Source organism: Scyliorhinus torazame, chromosome 10, assembly GCF_047496885.1.
Source record: "Scyliorhinus torazame isolate Kashiwa2021f chromosome 10, sScyTor2.1, whole genome shotgun sequence".
In the NCBI taxonomy this organism is placed as follows: Eukaryota; Metazoa; Chordata; class Chondrichthyes; order Carcharhiniformes; family Scyliorhinidae; genus Scyliorhinus; species Scyliorhinus torazame.
The window spans coordinates 165,931,671-165,953,091 of NC_092716.1; the positions used below are offsets into that span (position 1 = coordinate 165,931,671).

A 21,421-nucleotide genomic window follows, 5' to 3' on the forward strand; every position below is an offset into this window, starting at 1 on the left:
CTGTCAAAATAAAGCTCCCGTTTCTGGAAAGTCACCCACAGCCGGGCAGAGTATAATACCCCAAGCTGCACCTCCTTCTCAAGGAGAGCAGCCTTAATCGGGTTGAACCCAGGCCTTCCAGGGCCTCTTTCCTCTGCTGCTCTGTCGACCACTGGGCAGGCAGCACAGCCCCCTTGCCCTCCGCCATCTTTACCTGTGGTGCACCACCAAGACTCTCCTGTTTCAACTGCTCTTTCTTTCTCATGCGCTCCTTGTCCGCAGATCCATGCATCAACTACACCAGAGGAGTATTGCCTTCCCCGAGCACTCTTGTACCGTTTGCCCTCAAATACTACACCCTTCGTGCGGGAAAAGACCTAGAAAATCCACCTTGAGCGGGAGCCACCAAGTGTGCGACCACTCACCCATGTCCGCCACTGGAAGTCTCGGGCCTTACCCATCTTACTGGTCACTCCCACAGCTCAAATTAACCACCACTGCATTAGTAAAACTGCAGCAAGTTACCACTCTTAAATATATCAAGGAATAGTTCTTAAAACAATTTGTTTTTTAAATCATGTGCTAAACACTGCTGGTTCGTGCTGTTTCATGGCAGATTTGATGTTTGGCAATGGAAATAAAGTAATTTTCGGCATTGTTTGCACCTGGATTGAAGAATTCGCCCAAGGTGAAAATGCCAAACACTCTGTCCCGGGGGTTTTAAAGTCATTTATATTGGAGTCGTGAATTCCTATGTTATTGCAGTTGGGATGAGCTTGTTGCTCATATTTTCCATAGTGAATGTTTGGAATATGTAGTCCGCTGTTTTAGTTTCGTGAGCATCTTTGAATACCCTCCAGCTGCCTTCTTACTGCTCTGTTTTGCAGTTGTGTTTTTTTTCCATGTTTTGCTTTGCTCTGACATCCTTGTAAATTTTCTGGTTGTCTCCATTCATCTCTATTCATCTCCTTCAACATTCGCTGGACAGGATTTTGAGAGGTTATTTTCATTTCTGACTACTTCGTGAATCCATTTAGGATCATACTTTTTCATCTACATTTGCTAATGCTGGGTATATATTTTGAATTTCAGTATTTTGATTTTAAGGACGTTTAATTGCCTTTATTGACATACCATTGAACAAATTCTTCCTCCCTAACCAACAATTTGCTTCACCTTCATTTTCTTAAAGATTGATTTTTTGAAACTAATATGCTTGATTCTCGATCATTGGTATTTCTGAATCTCAGATTATGTTGAAATTGGTCATTCTGTAATTACTATCCTCCTAGGGTGCTTTACGTTTCATCGCATCCATGGAATTTGGGTCACTTCATTACAAAGACAAATCCACAGTCACACATGACATTTGTTAAAACAGGTCAGAATTCTCTGGCTGTTTGCTGGTGGTGGGTTTCTCTGTTCCCACCATCAGCCCATCCTGCAGGTTTCCCCAAGGTGGAGTGAGGTAGCTTCAATGGGAATTCCCATTGACAGCGGCAGGAGCAGCCAACGAATGGCGTGCCACCTCCCACCACCGAAAAACATACAGCTGTGAGGACTTGCATGTTGTTTGATAATGCTTCAATGAAAAGCCTTGGGACATCTTACTGTGTTAGAGGTGCTATATGAATACAATTTGTTGCTGTCGACGTGTCTGCCTAACTTTAATACTCAGTATTTATTTTCCTTTCTTCCCCACTTCCAAGCATGATTTTCTCTACCAGAGTCATGCACAATATGTAGTTAGAATGGGTGGTTAGGGACTCTGAGTCACATCTCTGCTGGTTGAGGAGTGATGAGAAGAGCCTTGGATGGCTGTTCACCTACTCCATGGAAATGTACATAATGTACACTAAACGATACCTGCCTGGATGATTTGGGATTTGTGTACCTTTGTCTTTTCTAACTACTCAAGCCAAAAAATAAAATCACTTTTGAATCACGTACCATTTGGATTTGCATTTGGATTTTGTTTATTGTCACGTGTACCAAGGTACAGTGAAAAGTATTTTTCTGCGAGCAGCTCAACAGATCATTAAGTACATGAAAAGAAAAGGAAATAAAAGAAAATACGTAATAGGGCAACACAAGGTACACAATGTAACTACATAACACCGGCATCAGGTGAAGCATACAGGCTGTAGTGTTAATGAAGTCAGTCCATAAGAGGGTCGTTTAGGAGTCTGGTAACAGCGGGGAAGAAGCAGTTTTTGAGTCTGTTCGTGCGTGTTCTCAGACTTTTGTACCTCATTTCAGGACATTTCTGTTTCGATAACTTATTAGGAATTGGTAATTCTATTCAGCTTTAAAAGATCTGAAGATTTGATTTTTTAAAAATTAACTCCTCATTTAGGTTTGAATATGGACCGCTCCAAATTACACTTACTTCTTGGAGATCCAGAAGTCCAGGACTGGATGGATATTACGAATCAGGTGGTGCTGGAATTCACTCACTTGTATGCTCTTTTTGAAGTTAACCATTTCTCGTGGTAAGATTTTGTAAAGTTTCACTTTCCCGACTCCTTTTTTGACTTGAACATTCTCTCCTCCTTGTCGATGTGAGGGAGTCAAGCAGGCTCTCTTGTGATCACAGTGGGTCCATATCTTTTTATTTAAAAATATACAAGGCCAAACGGTACAAACACAAATTTTGTGTTGGAGAAACTCCCCTCAGTACTAACATAAGGGGTGGGGGAGGATACTCTGATTATTAAAACTGTTCACAACACAGTTGTACTAAAAACAAAAGGTACAAGCAGTAAACTTTGCGCTGGAAAGACCGGATACCCTCACCTCTGTACCAACAGAAGGGAAAAGAAGGGGGTGGTGGGGAGAGAGGGGAAAGGAGGGTGCTTGGGAGGGAGGTCGGAGTGTTGGTGAAGGGGGGGGGCAAATAGGGCACTGCCTGAACTGTCTACGGAGGCAGAAAAACAAAAGAACCTTCAATTATGATGTGCCAGATTACGGGAGTCCCCCAGAGGGGTCACAGTGGGTCCAAGCTAACACCCCTGGTGCTGGTAGATTGGATTTGAATTGACCTTATCTTGTGACCTTTGTAGCCAATGCATGAGTGAGGCAGCTCAGCAATCTTCCAATATCCTGTCAATGATTAACCAATTAACCCAGTTTATTGAGAGGATCTGTAGTGGCAAACATGTCATTGGGAGCTGGATTGTTTGTCACTCTGAATAATTTAAAAATGAAACAATGCCCTAACTGGACAAGCAAAGGGAAGTTTACCAGTGAATTATGCTAGTATGCTATGCAGAATGTCGACTGCAGAAGTATTCATGTGGAAACTCAGAGGCCTTTAGCCTTGGCTAAGTTGGCTTAGGCAAAGGTTTTCAGGGCTTAGCTGAATGCTGGGTATTTGCTTTGGGTGCAGTGGGAACTCCATATCGAGTGGATTGAAATTTCTGCAGTGGAATTCTCAATCGTTGGTTTGGAAACTGAAGTAGGGTGATAGTTTCCAAATGTGTCTGTCAGCCAGCTAACCAAAGAATAATTGACCAATGGAATCTTCTGGAATGTAATGGAAATTATTTTGTTAAAGGAGTCCTCATAGCTCTCCAACTCTAAAAGTCAAATGTCAACGATCAAAGTCATTTTAGCCTATCAGCCTTGGGCGTAATTCTGTTTCTCTGTTTTCTATATGAATAGCTGCCCAGGAATGCGGACTGAACATAATTTTGATATAGAAACCCAATTCTTATATGGAAGGGAGCTGATTTGTTTCGCCCATGACTGCAGTGACTGCTGTTCTGAATATGTTAAATAAAAGTGGCTGGTTCTAATGTCAAATATCTTAAATACAAACTGCGTCTTGACTATAGTTGACTAGAACTTCCAAAGTAAAAAGTGCTGTTAATAGGAATGGGTGGGGTTGAAAAACTAAGCCAGTTGACCTATTTCCAGGAAAGTGTGATGACTGCATTGCAAAATATGTGCTTGACATTTGTGCTTTACCTGCTTTTCATTGGATAATTAAAACTGCATGTTTTCTCAAGTTATTTTTGCCCTTTTATGTTGTCATAACAGCAGTGGCTACATTTCAAAAGTAACTCAGTTAATGGGAGGCACTTTGGAACATCTGCAGAGGAGGGAAACTTAACCCCCAAGACCGTGTGGGTGGAGCAGATAAAATTTTAGATTTTCAACTGGGAATGCAACTATTCATGCTGCAGGGCTTACAAACAACGCGCGTCTTATTTGTTATAATATCTACTCATGTATATAATGAAATGCAGACAGGCAGTGATTGACACACAGGATGACCAGTAAGCACACAATACAGTGCAGCCAATCACCAGTAAGGACACTACCACTATAAAGCCAGAGGGCACTAGGTTTCCCACTCTCTCGGGACCCAGTTACTGAGACAGTCAGAATCCACGAGCTAGCATGCACAAACACCATGCAAACGCCATCCGCATCTACAACTCCCTTACGTTTGCTGACGGCGAAGCCAAAACAAATTTCAAAACAGTCCTGCTGAAGTTTGACAGCCACTGCGACATTGAGGTGAATGAGAGCTTTGAACGGTACGTTTTCCAGCAGAGGCTTCAGGGTAAGGATGAACCTTTTCAGTCCTTCGTGACCCATCTCCGCATCCTAGCACAGTCATGTAACTATGACTCGACGGCTGATTCCATGATCCGGGATCAGATCGTTTTCGGGGTCCACTCCGACTCTCTTCGGCAGCAGCTCCTGAAAGTCAAACAGTTGACCCTCTCTGTCGCTATCGAGACGTGCGTTGTCCATGAGCATGCTAAGAATCGTTACTCCCACATCAGGGCGGCAGAAACTGCAAAGCTGGCCTCCCACGAGGCGGAACGGGTGCAGGCCATTGCACGGATGCAAGGCCTGAGCATCAAGGAGAGTGGCCGTTTCGTGCGTTTTCCCGAGTCCCTGCGCATGTGCGCCACGACCGAGTGGATGACGAGCCCGACAACCCGACTGCGCAGGTGCGTACGTCAAGCGACCACACTGCACATGTGCGATGGCACATGGAACGCGCTGACGTTGGCGTCGTGACGTATCTGAATTGTGGCTCCACCCATTTAAAGCAGCAATGCCTGGCAAAAGGATGCCGGTGTCTACAGTGTGGCAAGCTTGACCACTACGCAGCCCTTTGCAGATCTGCTCCACCGCTCAGCAGCCAGCGATCCCAGCTGCGGCGCAGAAGTGTCCGCTCAATACGAGGCATGCCAGATTCCGATCCCGACAGCCCAACAGACCATGATGCTGAGTGCCTCAAGTCCCCATACCGGGTGGGCATCATAACTACACATGCGCTGCCTCCCACCACAACGCCGAAACACCTCTCGATCCTCGGTGTGGATCCCGACGACGAGTGGTGTGCTGTCCTCATAGTTAACAAGACTCGCATCCGATTTAAACTGGACACCGGCGCATCAGCGAACCTCATCTCAAAATCCGACCTCGACACCATTCGCGCCAGACCAAGCATTCTTCCACCGGCCTGCCAGCTCCTTGACTACAATGGCAATGTCATAGCTGCCAGTGGCTCCTGTCAACTAGGGGTATCCAACAAGGCGATCAAGGCAACACTGGTTTGAAATCGTAGGGCCTGACAGAGCGTCCCTGCTCGGTGCTCGCGCCTGCAAGCTCCTGAACCTGGTTCAGCGAGTCCACACCATGTCATCATCACCGGCGACGGCCTCGCCTGATGGAAACTTGCAAGCCAACATAGATGATATTATCACGCAGTACCACAGCGTATTCGATGGAATGGGCATGCTCCCATACTGATACAAAATCCTGCTCAAGCTGAACGCCACCCCTGGAATTCATGCACCACGCAGGTGCTGGCACCCCTCAAGGATCGCCTGAAGAAGCAATTACAGGACCTCCAAGACCAGGGCATCATATCGAAGGTCACAGAGCCAACAGACTGGGTCAGCTCCATAGTCTGCGTAAAGAACCGTCAGGGGAGCTTTGCATCTGCATTGACCCTCAGGATCTAAACCGCAACATCATGCGGGAGCATTACCCGATACCAAAACGTGAAGAGTTGACCAGTGAGATGGCTCATGCCAATTTCTTTACCAAGCTGGACGCCTCCAAGGGTTTTTGGCAAATACAGCTGGACGCGTCCAGTCGCAAGCTGTGCACGTTCAACACCCCGATTGGTCGCTACTGCTACAACCGGATGCCTTTTGGGATCATATCTGTCTCCGAAGTATTTCACCGCATCATGGAGCAGATGATGGAGGGCATCGAGGGGGTGCAAGTATACACTGACAACGTAATTATCTGGTCCACAATGCCCCAGGAACACATCGCTCGCCTCAAGAAGGTATTCCAGGGAATTCATGAACATGGTCTCCAGCTCAACAGGGCCAAGTGCTCATTTGGTCAATCGGATATTAAGTTCCTGGGTGACCACATCTCGCAGCAGGGCGTGCGGCCAGATGCCGACAAGGTCTCGGCGATCAACGTCATGAAGACCCCGGAGGACAAGAAGGCGGTCCTCCCCTTCCTCGGGATGGTCAACTTCCTGGGGAAATTCATTCCCAATATGGCATCCCACACCATGGCCCTCCACCATCTCGTCAAGAAGTCAACGGAATTCCAGTGGCTGCCCACGCATGAAGAGGAATGGCGTGAGCTGAAAGCAAAGCTCATCATAGCCCCGATTCTAGCGTTCTTCGACCCAACCAAGGAAACCAAGATATCGACTGATGCAAGCCAGGACAGCATTGGGGGGGTGCTCCTTCAGCGAGATGACTCCTCGTCCTGGGATCCAGTGGCATATGCCTCCAGGGCCATGACGCCCACTGAGCAACGGCACGCTCAGATTGAGAAGGAGTGTCTGGGCCTCCTGACAGGGATAGTCAAGTTTCACAACTATGTTTACAGCCTGCCAAAATTCACGGTAGAAACGGACCATAGGCCTCTAGTCCATATAACCCAGAAGGATTTAAATGACTTGACACCTCGGTTACAGAAAATTCCTCTTAAGCTAAGCCGCTACAACTTTGAACTTGTCTACACGCCAGGCAAAGAGCTGATCGTTGCAGATGCCCTATCCACGTCAATTACCACACCGTGTGAACAAAGTGACTTCATCTGCCACATGAAATGAAATGAAAATCGCTTATTGTCACAAGTAGGCTTCAATGAAGTTACTGTGAAAAGCCCCTAGTCGCATAGAAGCGCAAGTGCAGTTGTGTGCCACCAACCTTCCGCCTCTGACGAACGGGTGGTCCCAATTCGTGAGGAGACGGCCAAGGATCCTCAGCTGCAGCGTGTGATGCAGCTCCTTACCAATGGCTGGCAGAAGGGACAAGATCCCCAATTCCATTACGTAAAAGACGACCTGACGGTGGTGGAGGGAATCCTTCTGAAACTCAACATGATCGTAATTCCTCAGAGCATACGGGCTATGGTGCTGGTCCAACTCCATGAGGGTCACCTTGGGGTCGAGAAATGCCGACGCAGAGCTCGGGAGGCGGTCTATTGGCCGGGCATCAGCCAGGACATTGCCGACACAGTCCTCAACTGCCCTATCTGTCAACCCAACCAGCTCAACCCAAGGAAACGTTGCAACAGCACGAGATCATGACCTCTCCTTGGTTCAAAGTAGGTGTAGACCTTTTCCACGCCAAGGGGCATGACTATGTACTCTTGGTCGACTACTTCTCCAGTTACCCAGAAGTGGTGAAACTGTCCGACCTCACGTCGAAGGCGGTAATCAAAGTCTGCAAAGAAACGTTCGCCAGGCATGAGATTCCGCTCAGGGTAATGAGCGACAACGGTCCTTGCTTTTACAGCCAGGAATGGTCTGATTTTGCACAGTTCTACAACTTCCGTCACGTAACCTCCAGTTCCCACTACCCGTCAAACGGGAAGGCCGAGAAAGGGGTCCATATTGTAAAGTGGTTGCTGTGCAAAGCTGCAGACTCAGGCTCCGACTTCAACCTGGCGATGCTGGCATACAGGGCAACCCCACTGTCCACTGGGTTGTCTCCAGCGCAGATGCTCATGATTCGCACTCTGAGGACCACAGTTCCAGCCATCCATGTTCCAGACCTTGACCACCTCACGGTCTTACAGAAAATGCAGCAGTCACGGGCCCAACAGAAGGCCACATACGATGCTCATGCTGAGCTGGCCCTAACTGATCATGTTTGTGTCCAGTAGCCTGAGGGCGGCTGGTCAGCCACAGCTGTTGTGATCAAACAAGTGGCCCCAAGATGGTTCCTTGTCCGCATGGCTGATGGCTCCCTGCTACGGCGCAACAGACAGGCATTGTGAAGAGTTCCACGCCCGCTACCTGACCGAAGTGCCCGCCGCCTTCGATGCTTCCTCCGGACGTACCCTGCCACGAGACCACCGATCTACCAGCAATCCTGCTGGCCCATGCGACCACCGCGAAGGCAGCGGCCCCGCTTATCCATGTGCAGGCGGCTCCTGATCCACCTCTGCGGCAATCGACAAGAATTTGTCGCCCACCACAAAGACTGAATCTGTAGACTGAACGTTTGTACATTTTGTGACTTCATTGATTTAACCTCTATAAATATTGTTTTGTTTGCCATGTATCTGCACTATCAACACCTTCCTATGTATATACGTTCATTTAGACACCTTTTGTATATAGTCAGGCATATATATATATATATATATGTATACGCACGCACACCTTAGTATTTATTTATCTAAAAAAAAGGGAGGAGATGTCATAATATCCACTCGTATATAATGAGATGCAGACAGGCAGTGATTGACACATAGGATGACCAGTAAGCACACAACACAGTGCAGCCAATCACCAGACAGGACACTACCACTATAAAGCCAGAGGGCACGAGGTTTCCCACTCTCTCGGGACCCAGCCACTGAGAGAGTCAGAGTCCACAAGCTAGCAAGTACAAACACCATGCGGTAGCTAGTAAGTCTGGTCAGGCTATTAAAAGGTCTCCAGTCAGTTCAGTATAGTGTCGACCCACAGCTGAATATGTATATCAGTTCTATCGTTGAATAAAACAGTGTTGGATCTTCTCCAGTGTTAGACGTCTGTTTCTAGCTTCCCTGCATCAAGTGCAGTCCACATCGAACCTACCTGCCTAAAATATCATTCTTGACCTGAATTGCAGTGCATTCACAGGTTGAATTTGCCCAGTCAGGTGGTGGCAAACATCTGCAGCCTCCAACATGAAAACCTGCTGGACACGCATGATCAGTAGCCAGATCCTGCCAGGGCACTATCAGAGATATATTCAGGATGACCCAGTTGGCAGGACAATTCTGGATTGCTTTGTCAGAACTGCCAGTTAATTAAATTTGCCCGGTATTGAGCTTCCGCGTGGTGACAGTCAAACATTCCAGACCTTTTCATTACAGGAACCAGTCGTGAAGACTGCTGGGAGACAGGGCAGGGGGGGGCGGAGATTTTGCCCTCTTGTTTTTCAGGACGGGATCGGCGACAGTTGCGGGAAATCGTACAGGTGTCCCAAAATGTGGTATAACCCGGCGGGATTTCCCATTCCGATTGTCCCCGCGCCTGCACTTGACGTAATTGGAATCCCAATGTTGAGCATCAGGATGTCCATTTGAATACACTTGATTATAATTATTAGGCCTTTACGCCTGATTGTCCATTAATGCTAGCGGAATCACAACAGGTTCCCATGACATGAACCTGCTGGAGGCACACAGATGATATAGCCCCAGGGGGTAGAGGGTCAAGCCTGGGTAGTACCCTGGCACTGCACCTTAGTATGTGTGTGTCACAGTGACCAATTTTCTGAAATACAATATAAACGGCCGCCATCTCCAGTAGAACCCTTCCATCGACCCCCTCAAGGCACATTTGACCTTCTAGAGGTGCAGAAATTTCATAAAGTCCCCTAGCCATGCTGAAACACTCAGCGGTGTTGCCAACCTTTAGCCCAACTGGATCCGCCTCCGCACCATCAACAAGGCAAAGACCAAGACATCCGCCCCACACCTGTCTGCAGCTCCAAAACCCCAAAAGTAGCCATCAGTGAGCAGGGATCTAGCTCAATACAGGTTGAAAATCCTTTATCTGAGTATGTCTCGGTTTTCTGAATTTTACAGATTTTGGAATATACTGCGCATATGCAGCGTGCATTGGGAACTGCATATGTTCTGCATGCATTAGAAACTGCGCCTGTACGGTGCATGTTGAGAACTGTGCCTGTGCGGTGCACGTTGGGAACTGCGCCTGTGCAGTACACATTGGGAACTGCGCCCGTGCGGTGGCTGTTGGGAAGTGCGCCTGTGCAGTGCACGTTGGGAACTGTGCCTGTGCGGTGCATGTTGAGAACTGTGCCTGTGCGGTGCACATTGGGAACTGTGCCTGTGCGGTACACGTTGGGAACTGCGCCCGTGCGGTGGCTGTTGGGAAGTGCGTCTGTGCAGTGCACGTTGGGAACTGCGCCTGTGCGGTGCGCGTTGGGAACTTCACCTGTGCGGCACACGTTGGGAATTACGCCTGTGCGGTGCACGTTGAGAACTGCGCCTGTGCGGCGCGCGTTGGAATTATGCATGTACAGCACGTGTCAGGAACTGCATGTGTGCTGCGGTTTGGAATAGCGCATATGTGGCACGCATGAGACCTGCTCATCGCCCAGGAGCCTTGTGGAATTTCCCACTCGTGACAATGGCGGGGCTCGAAAAATAGTGCAGATTTTGGAATTTTTCAGGTTTTAGAATTTCAGATAAGGCATGCACAGCTGTATTTAAGATTGCTGACATGGTGTCAAAAAAGTACCTCCAGAAACCCACCAGCTTTGAATAGGACCAGAACGTGTATGTGGTGTGCGAGGCACCCTTGAACAGCGCTCGCACCTATCCTCTACACCCTCAAAAAAATGACTCAACCTTGCCTTACTGAAGTATGCTCGAAACACTGCCTTTAATTGGATAGGGCTTAAGAACATAAGAATTAGAAGCAGGAGTAGGCCATCTGGCCCCTCGAGCCTGCTCCACCATTCAATGGGATCATGGCTGATCTTTTGTGGACCAAGCTCCACTTTCCGGCCCTAACACCATAACCCTTAATCGCTTTATTCTTCAAAAAACAATCTATCTTTATCTTAAAAACATTTAATGAAGGAGCCTCTACTGCTTCACTGGGCAAGAAATTCCATAGATTCACAACCCTTTGGGTGAAGAAGTTCCTCCTAAACTCAGTCCTAAATCTACTTTCCCTGATTTTGAGGCTATGCCCCCTAGTTCTGCTTTCACCCGCCAGTGGAAACAACCTGCCTGCATCTATCCTATCTATTCCCTTCATAATTTTATATGTTTCTATAAGATCCCCCCTCATCCTTCTAAATTCCAATGAGTACAGTCCCAGTCTACTCAGCCTCTCCTCGTAATCCAACCCCTTCAGCTCTGGGATTAACCTAGTGAATCTCCTCTGCACACCCCCCAGTGCCAGTACGTCCTTTCTCAAGTAAGGAGACCAAAACTGAACACAATACTCCAGGTGTGGCCTCACTAACACCTTATACAATTGCAGCAGAACCGCCCTAGTCTTAAACTCCATCCCTCTAGCAATGAAGGACAAAATTCCATTTGCCTTCTTAATCACCTGTTGCACCTGTAAACCAACTTTTTGCGACTCATGCACTAGCACACCCAGGTCTCTCTGAACAGCAGCATGCTTTAATATTTTATCATTTAAATAATAATCCCTTTTGCTGTTATTCCTACCAAAATGGATAACCTCACATTTGTCAACATTGTATTCCATCTGCCAGACCCTAGCCCATTCACTTAGCCTATCCAAATCCCTCTGCAGACTTCCAGTATCCTCTGCACATTTTGCTTTGCCACTCATCTTAGTGTCGTCTGCAAACTTGGACACATTGCCCTTGGTCCCTAACTCCAGATCATCTATGTAAATTGTGCACAATTGTGGGCCCAACACTGATCCCCGAGGGACACCACTAGCTACTGATTGCCAACCAGAGAAACACCCATTAATCCCCACTCTTTGCTTTCTATTAATTAACCAATCCTCTATCCATGCTACTACTTTCCCCTTAATGCCATGCATCTTTATCTTATGCAGCAACCTTTTGTGTGGCACCTTGTCAAAGGCTTTCTGGAAATCCAGATATACCACATCCATTGGCTCCCCGTTATCTACCGCACTGGTAATGTCCTCAAAAAATTCCAGTAAATTAGATAGGCACGACCTGCCCTTTATGAACCCATGCTGCGTCTGCCCAATGGGACAATTTCCATCCAGATGCCTCGCTATTTCTTCCTTGATGATAGATTCCAGCATCTTCCCTACTACCGAAGTTAAGCTCACTGGCCTATAATTACCCGCTTTCTGCCTACCTCCTTTTTTAAACAGTGGTGTCCCGTTTGCTAATTTCCAATCCGCCGGGACCACCCCAGAGTCTAGTGAATTTTGGTAAATTATCACTATTGCATTTGCAATTTCCCTAGCCATCTCTTTTAGCACTCTGGGATGCATTCCATCAGTTCCAGGAGACTTGTCTACCTTTAGCACCATTAGCTTGCCCATCACTACCTCCTTGATGATAACAATCCTCTCAAGGTCCTCACCTGTCATAGCCTCATTTCCATCAGTCACTGGCATGTTATTTGTGTCTTCCACTGTGACGACCGACCCAAAAAACCTGTTCAGTTCCTCACCATTTCCTTATCTCCCATTATTAAATCTCCCTTCTCATCCTCTAAAGGACCAATATTTACCTTAGCCACTCTTTTTTGTTTTATATATTTGTAGAAACTTTTACTATCTGTTTTTATATTCGGAGTAAGTTTACTCTCATAATCTATCTTACTCTTCTTTATAGCTTTTATAGTAGCTTTCTGTTGCCCTCTAAAGATTTCCCAGTCCTCTAGTTTCCCACTAATCTTTGCTACTTTGTATGCTTTTTCCTTCAATTTGATACTCTCCCTTATTTCCTTAGATATCCACGGTCGATTTTCCCTCTTTCTACCGTCCTTCCTTTTTGTTGGTATAAACCTTTGCTGAGCACTGTGAAAAATCGCTTGGAAGGTTCTCCACTGTTCCTCAACTGTTTCACCATAAAGTCTTTGCTCCCAGTCTACCTTAGCTAGTTCTTCTCTCATCCCATTGTAATCTCCTTTGTTTAAGCACAAAACACTAGTGCTTGATTTTACCTTCTCACCCTCCACCTGTATTTTAAATTCCACCATATTGTGATCGCTCCTTCCGAGAGGATCCCTAACTATGAGATCCTGAATCAATCCTGTCTCATTACACAGGACCAGATCTAGGACCGCTTGTTCCCTCGTAGGTTCCATTACATAGTGTTCGAGGAAACTATTACGGATACATTCTATAAACTCCTCCTCAAGGCTGCCTTGACCGACCTGGTTAAACCAATCGACATGTAGATTAAAATCCCCCATGATAAATACTGTACCATTTCTACATGCATCAGTTATTTCTTTGTTTATTGCCTGCCCCACCATAATGTTACTATTTGGTGGCCTGTAGACTACTCCTATCAATGTCTTTTTCGCCTTACTTTTCCTGATTTCCACCCAAATCGATTCAACCTTATCCTCCATAGCACCGATGTCATCCCTTACTGTTGCCCGGATGTCATCCTTGAATAACAGAGCTACACCACCTCCCTTACCATCCACTCTGTCCTTCCGAATAGTTTGATACCCTCGGATATTTAACTCCCAGTCGTGACCATCCTTTAACCGTGTTTCAGTAATGGCCACTAAATCATAGTCATTCACGATGATTTGCGCCATCAACTCATTTACCTTATTCCGAATACTACGACCATTCAGGCAAAGTACACTTATGTTGGCTTTTTTACCTCTGTTCTGAATCTTAAACCTCGATCAGTAACCTCTCCTAAGTTATATTTCCTCTTAACCTTTCTCCTAATTTTCCTTGTCGTTGAACCCATATCTTCTTATAACAACCTGCCGCGTCGCTTACCATTAATGTTTTCACTTCCCGTTTTATTCCTTTTAGTATTCCTGGTCCTATTCCCTGAGCTCCCCTCAGTCACTAGACCTTGTACTGTCGCCCTTTTTGATTTTTGACTATGGCTTCTCTGCCTTACACTTTCCCCCTTACTGCCTTTTATTTCTGTCCCTGTTTTACTACCTTCCAACGTCCTGCATCGGTTCCCATCCCCCTGCCACTCATTCACCTTCTGCAGCGCCTCACTCCACACCCCCTCCTCCAGTATTGGCCCCAACTGTTCCACCCATTTCGCTTTCACCCCTTCCATCAAACTCAACTCTTCCCCCACTATCCACACAAAATGCCAGACCTCCTGCCCTCCTCTGACCCTGAACAGGAGAGAATCTGCTCCAATAAGGAAGATGGCAACACCACGGGAAATGTGAAAAATCTCTTAATAAAGTTCCGTACCTGGAGGTACCTAAACATGTCCGAACCCAGCAGCCCAAATTTCTCCTTCAGCTCCTCTCGGCCGTCCCTCCAAAATTAAATTCCCCAATCTATCCAGCCCCCTCTACCTCCATGCACCGAATGTGGCATCCACCCTTGTTTCAAACAGGCGTTAGCGCAAATGGGAGCCAGCCTTGAAGCTGCCCCCAACTTAAAAAGCTTTCCGAGTTGCCTCCATATTTTGAGAGTGGTCGCTACCACTGGGTTCTTTGAGTACTTTGCCAGCGCAAAAGCAAGTGGCACTGTTACCAATGTCCCCCCACATGACGCCGACGCCATCTAAACCCAGAGAGCCCACCCGGGTCCCCGCACCACCCAACACCTTCTCCTCAGCGCCTTACCTGCCCAAATAAAACCAGAGATAAGCTGCTTGACCTTTCGGTAAAAATGACTTGGGCAGAAACACTGGGAGGCACTGAAATAAAAATAGAAATCCCGGTAAACCGATTGTACCCGGCCTGACAACGATAATGGGAAACTATCTCACCTTTGCAAGTCCGCTTTAACTCTACTCACCAGGCTTGTATGGTTCAATTTCTGAAGCCACCCCCAGTCCCCTGCCACCTGGACCCCTAGATATCGAAAACTAGTTCCCGCCAACTGAAACGGCAAACATATAATCCGGCTCACCGCCCTGATGGACCAACCACAAAATATTCATTCTTCCCTATGTTCAACTATGAAGGCAGCAGAGTGATGCAAAATACTCATAATATTCCCAATAGACAATCCCAGGTCCCTAATGTACAGCAGCAAATCATAAGCGTATAGTGACACCCTGTGTTCCACCCAATTTTTAACAATCCGAATCCAAGCACTTGAGGCCATCAGCGCAATGGCCAACGGCACGACTACCACCGCAAACAACAAGGGAGACAAGGGCAGCACAGTGGTTAGCATGGTTGCTTCACTGCTGCAGGATCCCAGGTTCGATTCCCGGCTTGGGTCACTGTCCGTGTGGAGTCTGCACGTTCCTCCCGTGCCTGCGTGGGTTTCCTCCGGGTGCTCCGATGTCCTCCCACAAGTCCCGAAAGATGTGCTGTCAGGTGAATTGGACATTCTGAATTTTCCCTCTGTACACCCAACAGGCGCCGGAATGTGGCGACTAGGGGCTTTTCACATTAACTTAATTGCAGTGTTAATGTAAGCCAACTTGTGACAAGAAAGATTATTTTACATCGGACACCGCTTCCTCGTACCCCAAGAAAAGCGAAAGGACCCGGAGCTCATGGTGTTGGTACAAACACTAGCAAATGGAGCCACATACAGCATCCGCACCCGCGACACAAGCCCAGGACCAAATACAAACCTCTGCAACACCGCAAAAAGCTATCCCCACTCCACCCGATCAAACACTGTCTCCGTGTCCAATGATACAATGATCTCCTGTACCGGCACAGCCGCAGGGGTAAGCACCACATTCAGCAACCGACGCAAGTTCTCCACCCCTTCACAAACCCCATCTGATCTTCCCCTATTACCTCCGGGAGGCAAGGCTCCAACCATAATGCCAATATCTTGGCCAGTAACTTGGCACCCACGTTTAATAGGGAGATTGGATGATATGACCCACATTCTGTGGAGTCCTTGTCCTTCAGGAGCAGCATGATGGATGCCTGCCCCAACGTCCCTGGAAAGGTGCCCCATGCCAAAGCATCCCTAAACATTCCCAACAACAATGGACCAAACTGATCAGCAAACATTAAATTAAATTCCACCGGGAACCCATCCGGCCCCTGGTGCCTTCCCTGCCTGCATATGCTTCAACTCTGCTGGAATCTCGTCCAGGCGAAATGTTGCCTCCAGCTCCTCCCGCAACTCCTGCCATTACTTGGGAAACTCCAAAGCCCCCAGAAACTGCCTTTGCTCATTCGTCCCCCGGCTGCTCCGACCAATACAACCTCTCAGAGAAAACCCTAGACACTCCATTCACCTTCCCCGAGGCGGAGACATCCTACCCTTCAAATCCCTAACCTGAATAATCTCCCTGGCTGCCTCCTGCCGCCTTAATTGGTGAGCCAAAAGACGAGTGGCCTTCTCCCCATACTCTTACACTGACCCTTTCGCCCGCCTCAATTGTTGCACCACCCTATCTGTGGACCCCCCCCGTTATCCTTATTTTCGACATACTTCCGTATGGTCCTTTAAATCCTCACGCAAAACCCCAAGTCTGACAGCAACTCTATGTCTAACCGCCAACCCCCCAAACAAACCCTCTAGACTCATCGAGCCTCTTCAAACTCGCCCAAGAAGTCACAGCCCCTACCCCCGCACCACACCCGTTCACTAACCTACCTCTTAATGCTGGCAAGTTGTCTCCCTCTCATATGGGCCTACAACCCATCCCTCAGGCCCATACTCACTACTCTCTTGTCCCAATCCCAACACACCCACCATGCTTCTCTTTCCCTCCAATTAACATGTCAATCCCCTCACTCTACCATCCCCCATGGCCCTAGTCTCCAGGAAAGAAATCCTACCACCATCCTCCTGGAAAAAAGAAAAGTAAAAACATAACACACTATAGTGCAATGTTTACAGTCACCCCAACCAAACTTATGCAGACAGAAAAAAAAAAGTGCCACCAACCCTCCTCAAATCAATCCCAGTCCATTGTCCTTGAAAAAGGCCTCACCCGGCTCCGGTGTGTCAAAATAATGATCCCTCGATTCCAACGTGACTTTCAGCCTCACTTAATACACCACCCTGAACTGCACACCCTTATTGTACAGCACTACCTTCGCCTTATTAAAGGCTGTCTGCCTCTTCACCAGTTCAGTACCAATGCCCTGATAGATGCGCACCGCGTACGCGTCCCAATTGATGTTCTGACTCTTCTTGGCCCACTCCAGGACCCGCTCCTCATCTGGCAACTGTGAAATCGGACAATCACCGCCCGTGGTGGCTCATTCAGTCGCAGATTCTGCCAGAGGGCCCGATGTGCCTGTCCAATTCCAGAGCTACAAACACTTCATCCCCGCCCACCAACCGAGAGAATATTCCTGAAAAATACTCAGTTGGCCTCAGGCCCTTTGCTCCCCTGGGACGCCGACCACTCTGAGATTAATGCGCCTGGATCTTATCTCCAGATCTTCCACCTTGGCCTTCAGGTCCTTATTCCAGTCTGACATAAACGGCATTTCAGCTTCCACCGAGGCAAGTTGATCATCGAGCCTCGACAAGGGCTCCTCCATGCCCTTCAGCGTCTCCCCTTGCTCCTTTGCAGTTTTGTCAGTCTTGCCCAGCTGCTCGGGCCCTTCGCCTCCTAAATGGTGGCTTTAAATGACTCCTTAACCTCCTTCTCTTGTCACTCGAATTGGCCACCCATCTGCCTGCCAAACTTCTCCAACTCCTGCCCCATCACGTCAGCCAATGTTTCTAATGTGATGGTTACGGCCGCCTCCACCATCTTTTATCCCCTCAGATTCCTTTGTCAGGCTCCCACTCGGGTTTTATTTCCAGTGGCCTTTCTCGCCAAGGCTTTTGACATTTCTCAATAACCTTTCCATGTTCTACACCAATCTACTGGGTTAGAATCCAAAATCTCCCAAAGAAAATGGCCAAAAAGGATCAAAATACCAGGACCTTGTCAGGAGCCACCTTTTGTACGACCTGCTTTCACATGTGTCACCAGAAGTCCTCCGGAAGGACTGAATTTCTACATTGGTGATTGGGGTACCAATCCAGCAGATTCATTTAGCCTCAATGTTAGTGGATTCAAGACTGGGAATGGCATACTGCACTTCTCCTCACACACTCTCACCTCTAGGTGTCATACCTGTGCAGTTGAACCTCAGAATCTGTGGCCTAATTCCATCAAACCCCAGTCTGAACACTCTCAATGCTCATAAACCTCCACGGTTACAATCAAATGCTAGGCCCAAGCTGTGTCCCTCCATGGTTTCATCAAACTTCAGAGTCACCCAGTAATACTGAAAAGCCACAAAGTTCCAATATTATCCTGCCTAAGTGGGCAGGGTGGGTATAGAGGGATATGGGCCAAATGCGGACAAGTGGGACTAGCTTAGTAATAGAAACTAGGCGGCATGGACAAACTGGGCCGAAGGACCTGTTTCAATGCTGTAAACATGGCACTGACTCTCATCCCATTTTAGTTCAAGCAGCCTCCTTGTGATCCAGCTGCAGCCAAGGGTCATGGATCAGGAGCATTTGGGGGAGGATGCAGCAGCAATGTTAGGATTAGGATGTTGGTTAAGTCAGGAACTGTTGGGGAATTAATTTGTTCAAAGTCTTTCCTGTAGGACTGTGTTCCATTTTAACTATGGTGCTTTGTTTTATTTTAAACGATAGAGGTTTCTGTGTTGGGAAACCCCCATAACATTTAATTAATGATTAACATTTTTTAAAATTCATTCTCCCTCTGGGCCTGCCATAAATCCCTCCCCATCATACTAAAATCTCAAGCCCTGTCCTTTCCTGTCATTGTTTTCGTCCCCATCACCGCCCTAACTCTCCTTCCTGTTTGCCTTATCTACTCAGACTTCCATCATCATCACTCAGCACTGAACTCCCTCTAATCCCAGTTTTCCTCTTGCTTCAGCTCCTAACCTTCCTGCTCTGTGCTGTCACCGATCCAACTCCCACCTTACCACACATTCTCTGCAAATAGAAGAAAGAACTTATGTTATTGTTCAAGACCACTTCACAGACAATTAATTCTTTCTTGAAGTGTGATCTTTCTTACATAAGCAAATGAGAAGTCAGTTTTAAGTCCAAAAATTTTCCACAAGTAGCAAGCGAGATAAATGACCTTGCTGTCAGTTAATGGAGGGTTATTGACCTTCTGAGGAGTGTTAAACATGTGTCCCAACTTCCTGCCTCATGTCACATTCGCTATCACTTGCCAGCATAAACAAAACTTGCTGCTTCACACAAATACTCGTAAGTACAAAATATTTTTGTTATATCTGGATACAAAATCCATATAGATATATTTCTTCCATATAATATTACTGCATATGAATTACGTATGTACACATACTGTATTTACATAACAAGTATACAGAGGAGATTTCAATGATACCATTTCAAATACTTCACAGATATTTACAATGCGCAACTCCTGTGCCCTTTATTCATAGGCCTCTGAGTTTGAAAGAGCTGGGTTCAATGCACATTCAAGGACTTGAGTGTGTAATCTAAAGTGACATTTTCCTGCAGTACTGTGGGAGTGCTGCATTGTTGCATGGGGCCATTTTCTTTTGGCCGAGACATTGAACTGAGGTCTCATCTGCTTTTTCAGTTGGACATAAAAGATGCTATGGCTCGATTTGAAGAACAGGCGAACAGGAGTTCCTTCCTGGCCAATATCTATCTGAACTAACATCGCCAAAATTGATTAATTAGTTGTTATCTCATTGCTATTTGTGGGGCCTTGCTGTGTCAAAATTGGTTGCCAGGTTTGCTGATATCACACTTCAGAAATATTGGCAAAAGATGCTTGGGGCATTCTGAAGGTATGGGGAGGGGGGTTATATAACTAAAAGTAGTTATTCTACAAATATTTTAATGTTTCCATTTACAATTACATTTTACATTAATTATTATAATTAATTATTATTAACTATAACATTAATTCAATTTCTATATAATTTCTCTTTACCACATGCTCCATTTTAGATTTTTACATTTTGAAACAATATTTCTTCTCAATAATATTTAGAGTAAAATACTTTCTTCCTATTCCTTCATATTTTACACACGACAAATGTGAACAAAATCGTAGAATCTAAGCCTGTAAAATATCTAGATAAAAGCAAATTAATGTGAATGCTGGAATCTGAAACAAAAACAGAAAATGCTGGAAAATCTCAGCAGGTCTGACAGCCTCTGTGGAGAGAGAGCAAAGCTATTGTTTCGAGTCTGGGTGACTCTTCATCAGACCTGGAGAGAATTGGAAATAGGATGAGATTTATACTGTTGTGGGGGGAAGGTATGTAGAGCAGTGGGGATGAATAGAGGTCCAGCAATAGGTGGAGGCTGGGGGAGAGATTGACAAAGATATTGTGGACAAAAAGACAAAGGGAATGTAAATGGTGGTGATCAAGGCTAAGAAGGGGGCTGATAGTGGCACATTAAGCAATCAGAATGTGTTAATGGCGGAACAAAGGTAAGCAGTGTGTCAAAGGACAACCTAAAACAGGGAACAGATTACCCTAATGTGGCAGGGGGGGGGGGGGGGGTGCGTGGGGGCAGGGGAGACGGTGGTAAGGGAAAATCAAGAAGGAAAAGAGGGTGGACAAATGAATCAATGGAAGGAATGAAAACAAATGTTAAAAAAAAAATGGGGTGAATGGGGAACATTGTAGCAGGCCAAGGACGGACATGTGGACATGAGAGCAGGATGAAGTTTTGAAATGGCAAGCAACAGGAAGGCTTGGATGCTGCTTACGGATGGACGGAAAATGTTCTGCAAAGCAGTCACCCAATCTGCTTACAGTCTCTCCAATGTAGAGTAGAACGTATTGGGAGCAGCAAATGCAATAGGTGAAGGAGGTGCACGTGAAGCGTTGCTTCATCTGAAAAGACTGTTTTGGTTCTTGGATGGTGGTAAAGGGGCAGATGTTGCATCTTCTACAATTGCATGGAAAGATGTCATAGGGCGAGGGTGAGGTTTGGGAGTGATGGAAGATATCTTGGAGGAAATGGTCCCTGCAGAATGTTAATGGGGGAGTGAGGGTCATCATGCTGGAGTTGGCGGAACGGGCAGAGGATGAACCTTAGAATGCGGAGCCTGGTGGGGTGAAAAGTGAAGACAAGGTCCCTGTCCTGGTTCTGGGAGGGAGGGGAAGGGGTGAGAGCAGAGGTGCAAGAGATGGGTTGGACACGATTGAGAGCCCTGTCAATAACAGTGAGTGGGAAACCACAATTAAGGAAGAAGGAAGACATGTCAGCAGCAGCGTTTTGGAAAGTGGCACCATCGGAACAGATGTGATGGAAGCGAAATTGATTAAAAAAATAATTCCAGGTCCAGGT

The 21,421-nt window shown here is 46.8% G+C and overlaps 1 protein-coding gene across 8 annotated transcripts in view; it reads left to right on the forward strand.

Moving 5' to 3' along the window:
- The window catches only part of pidd1 (p53-induced death domain protein 1), a 173,229-nt gene that overhangs the window by 108,820 nt on the left and 42,988 nt on the right, over positions 1–21,421 (forward strand). For all 8 annotated transcript variants that reach the window (XR_011949587.1, XR_011949588.1, XM_072518909.1 and 5 more), the window contains one exon: positions 2,336–2,471. Coding sequence is in view for 6 of the 8 variants with exons in the window: in XM_072518909.1 (XP_072375010.1) it covers positions 2,336–2,471 (136 nt within the window). In the remaining 2 variants the exon portion in view is untranslated. The remainder of the gene's footprint in view (positions 1–2,335; positions 2,472–21,421) is intronic.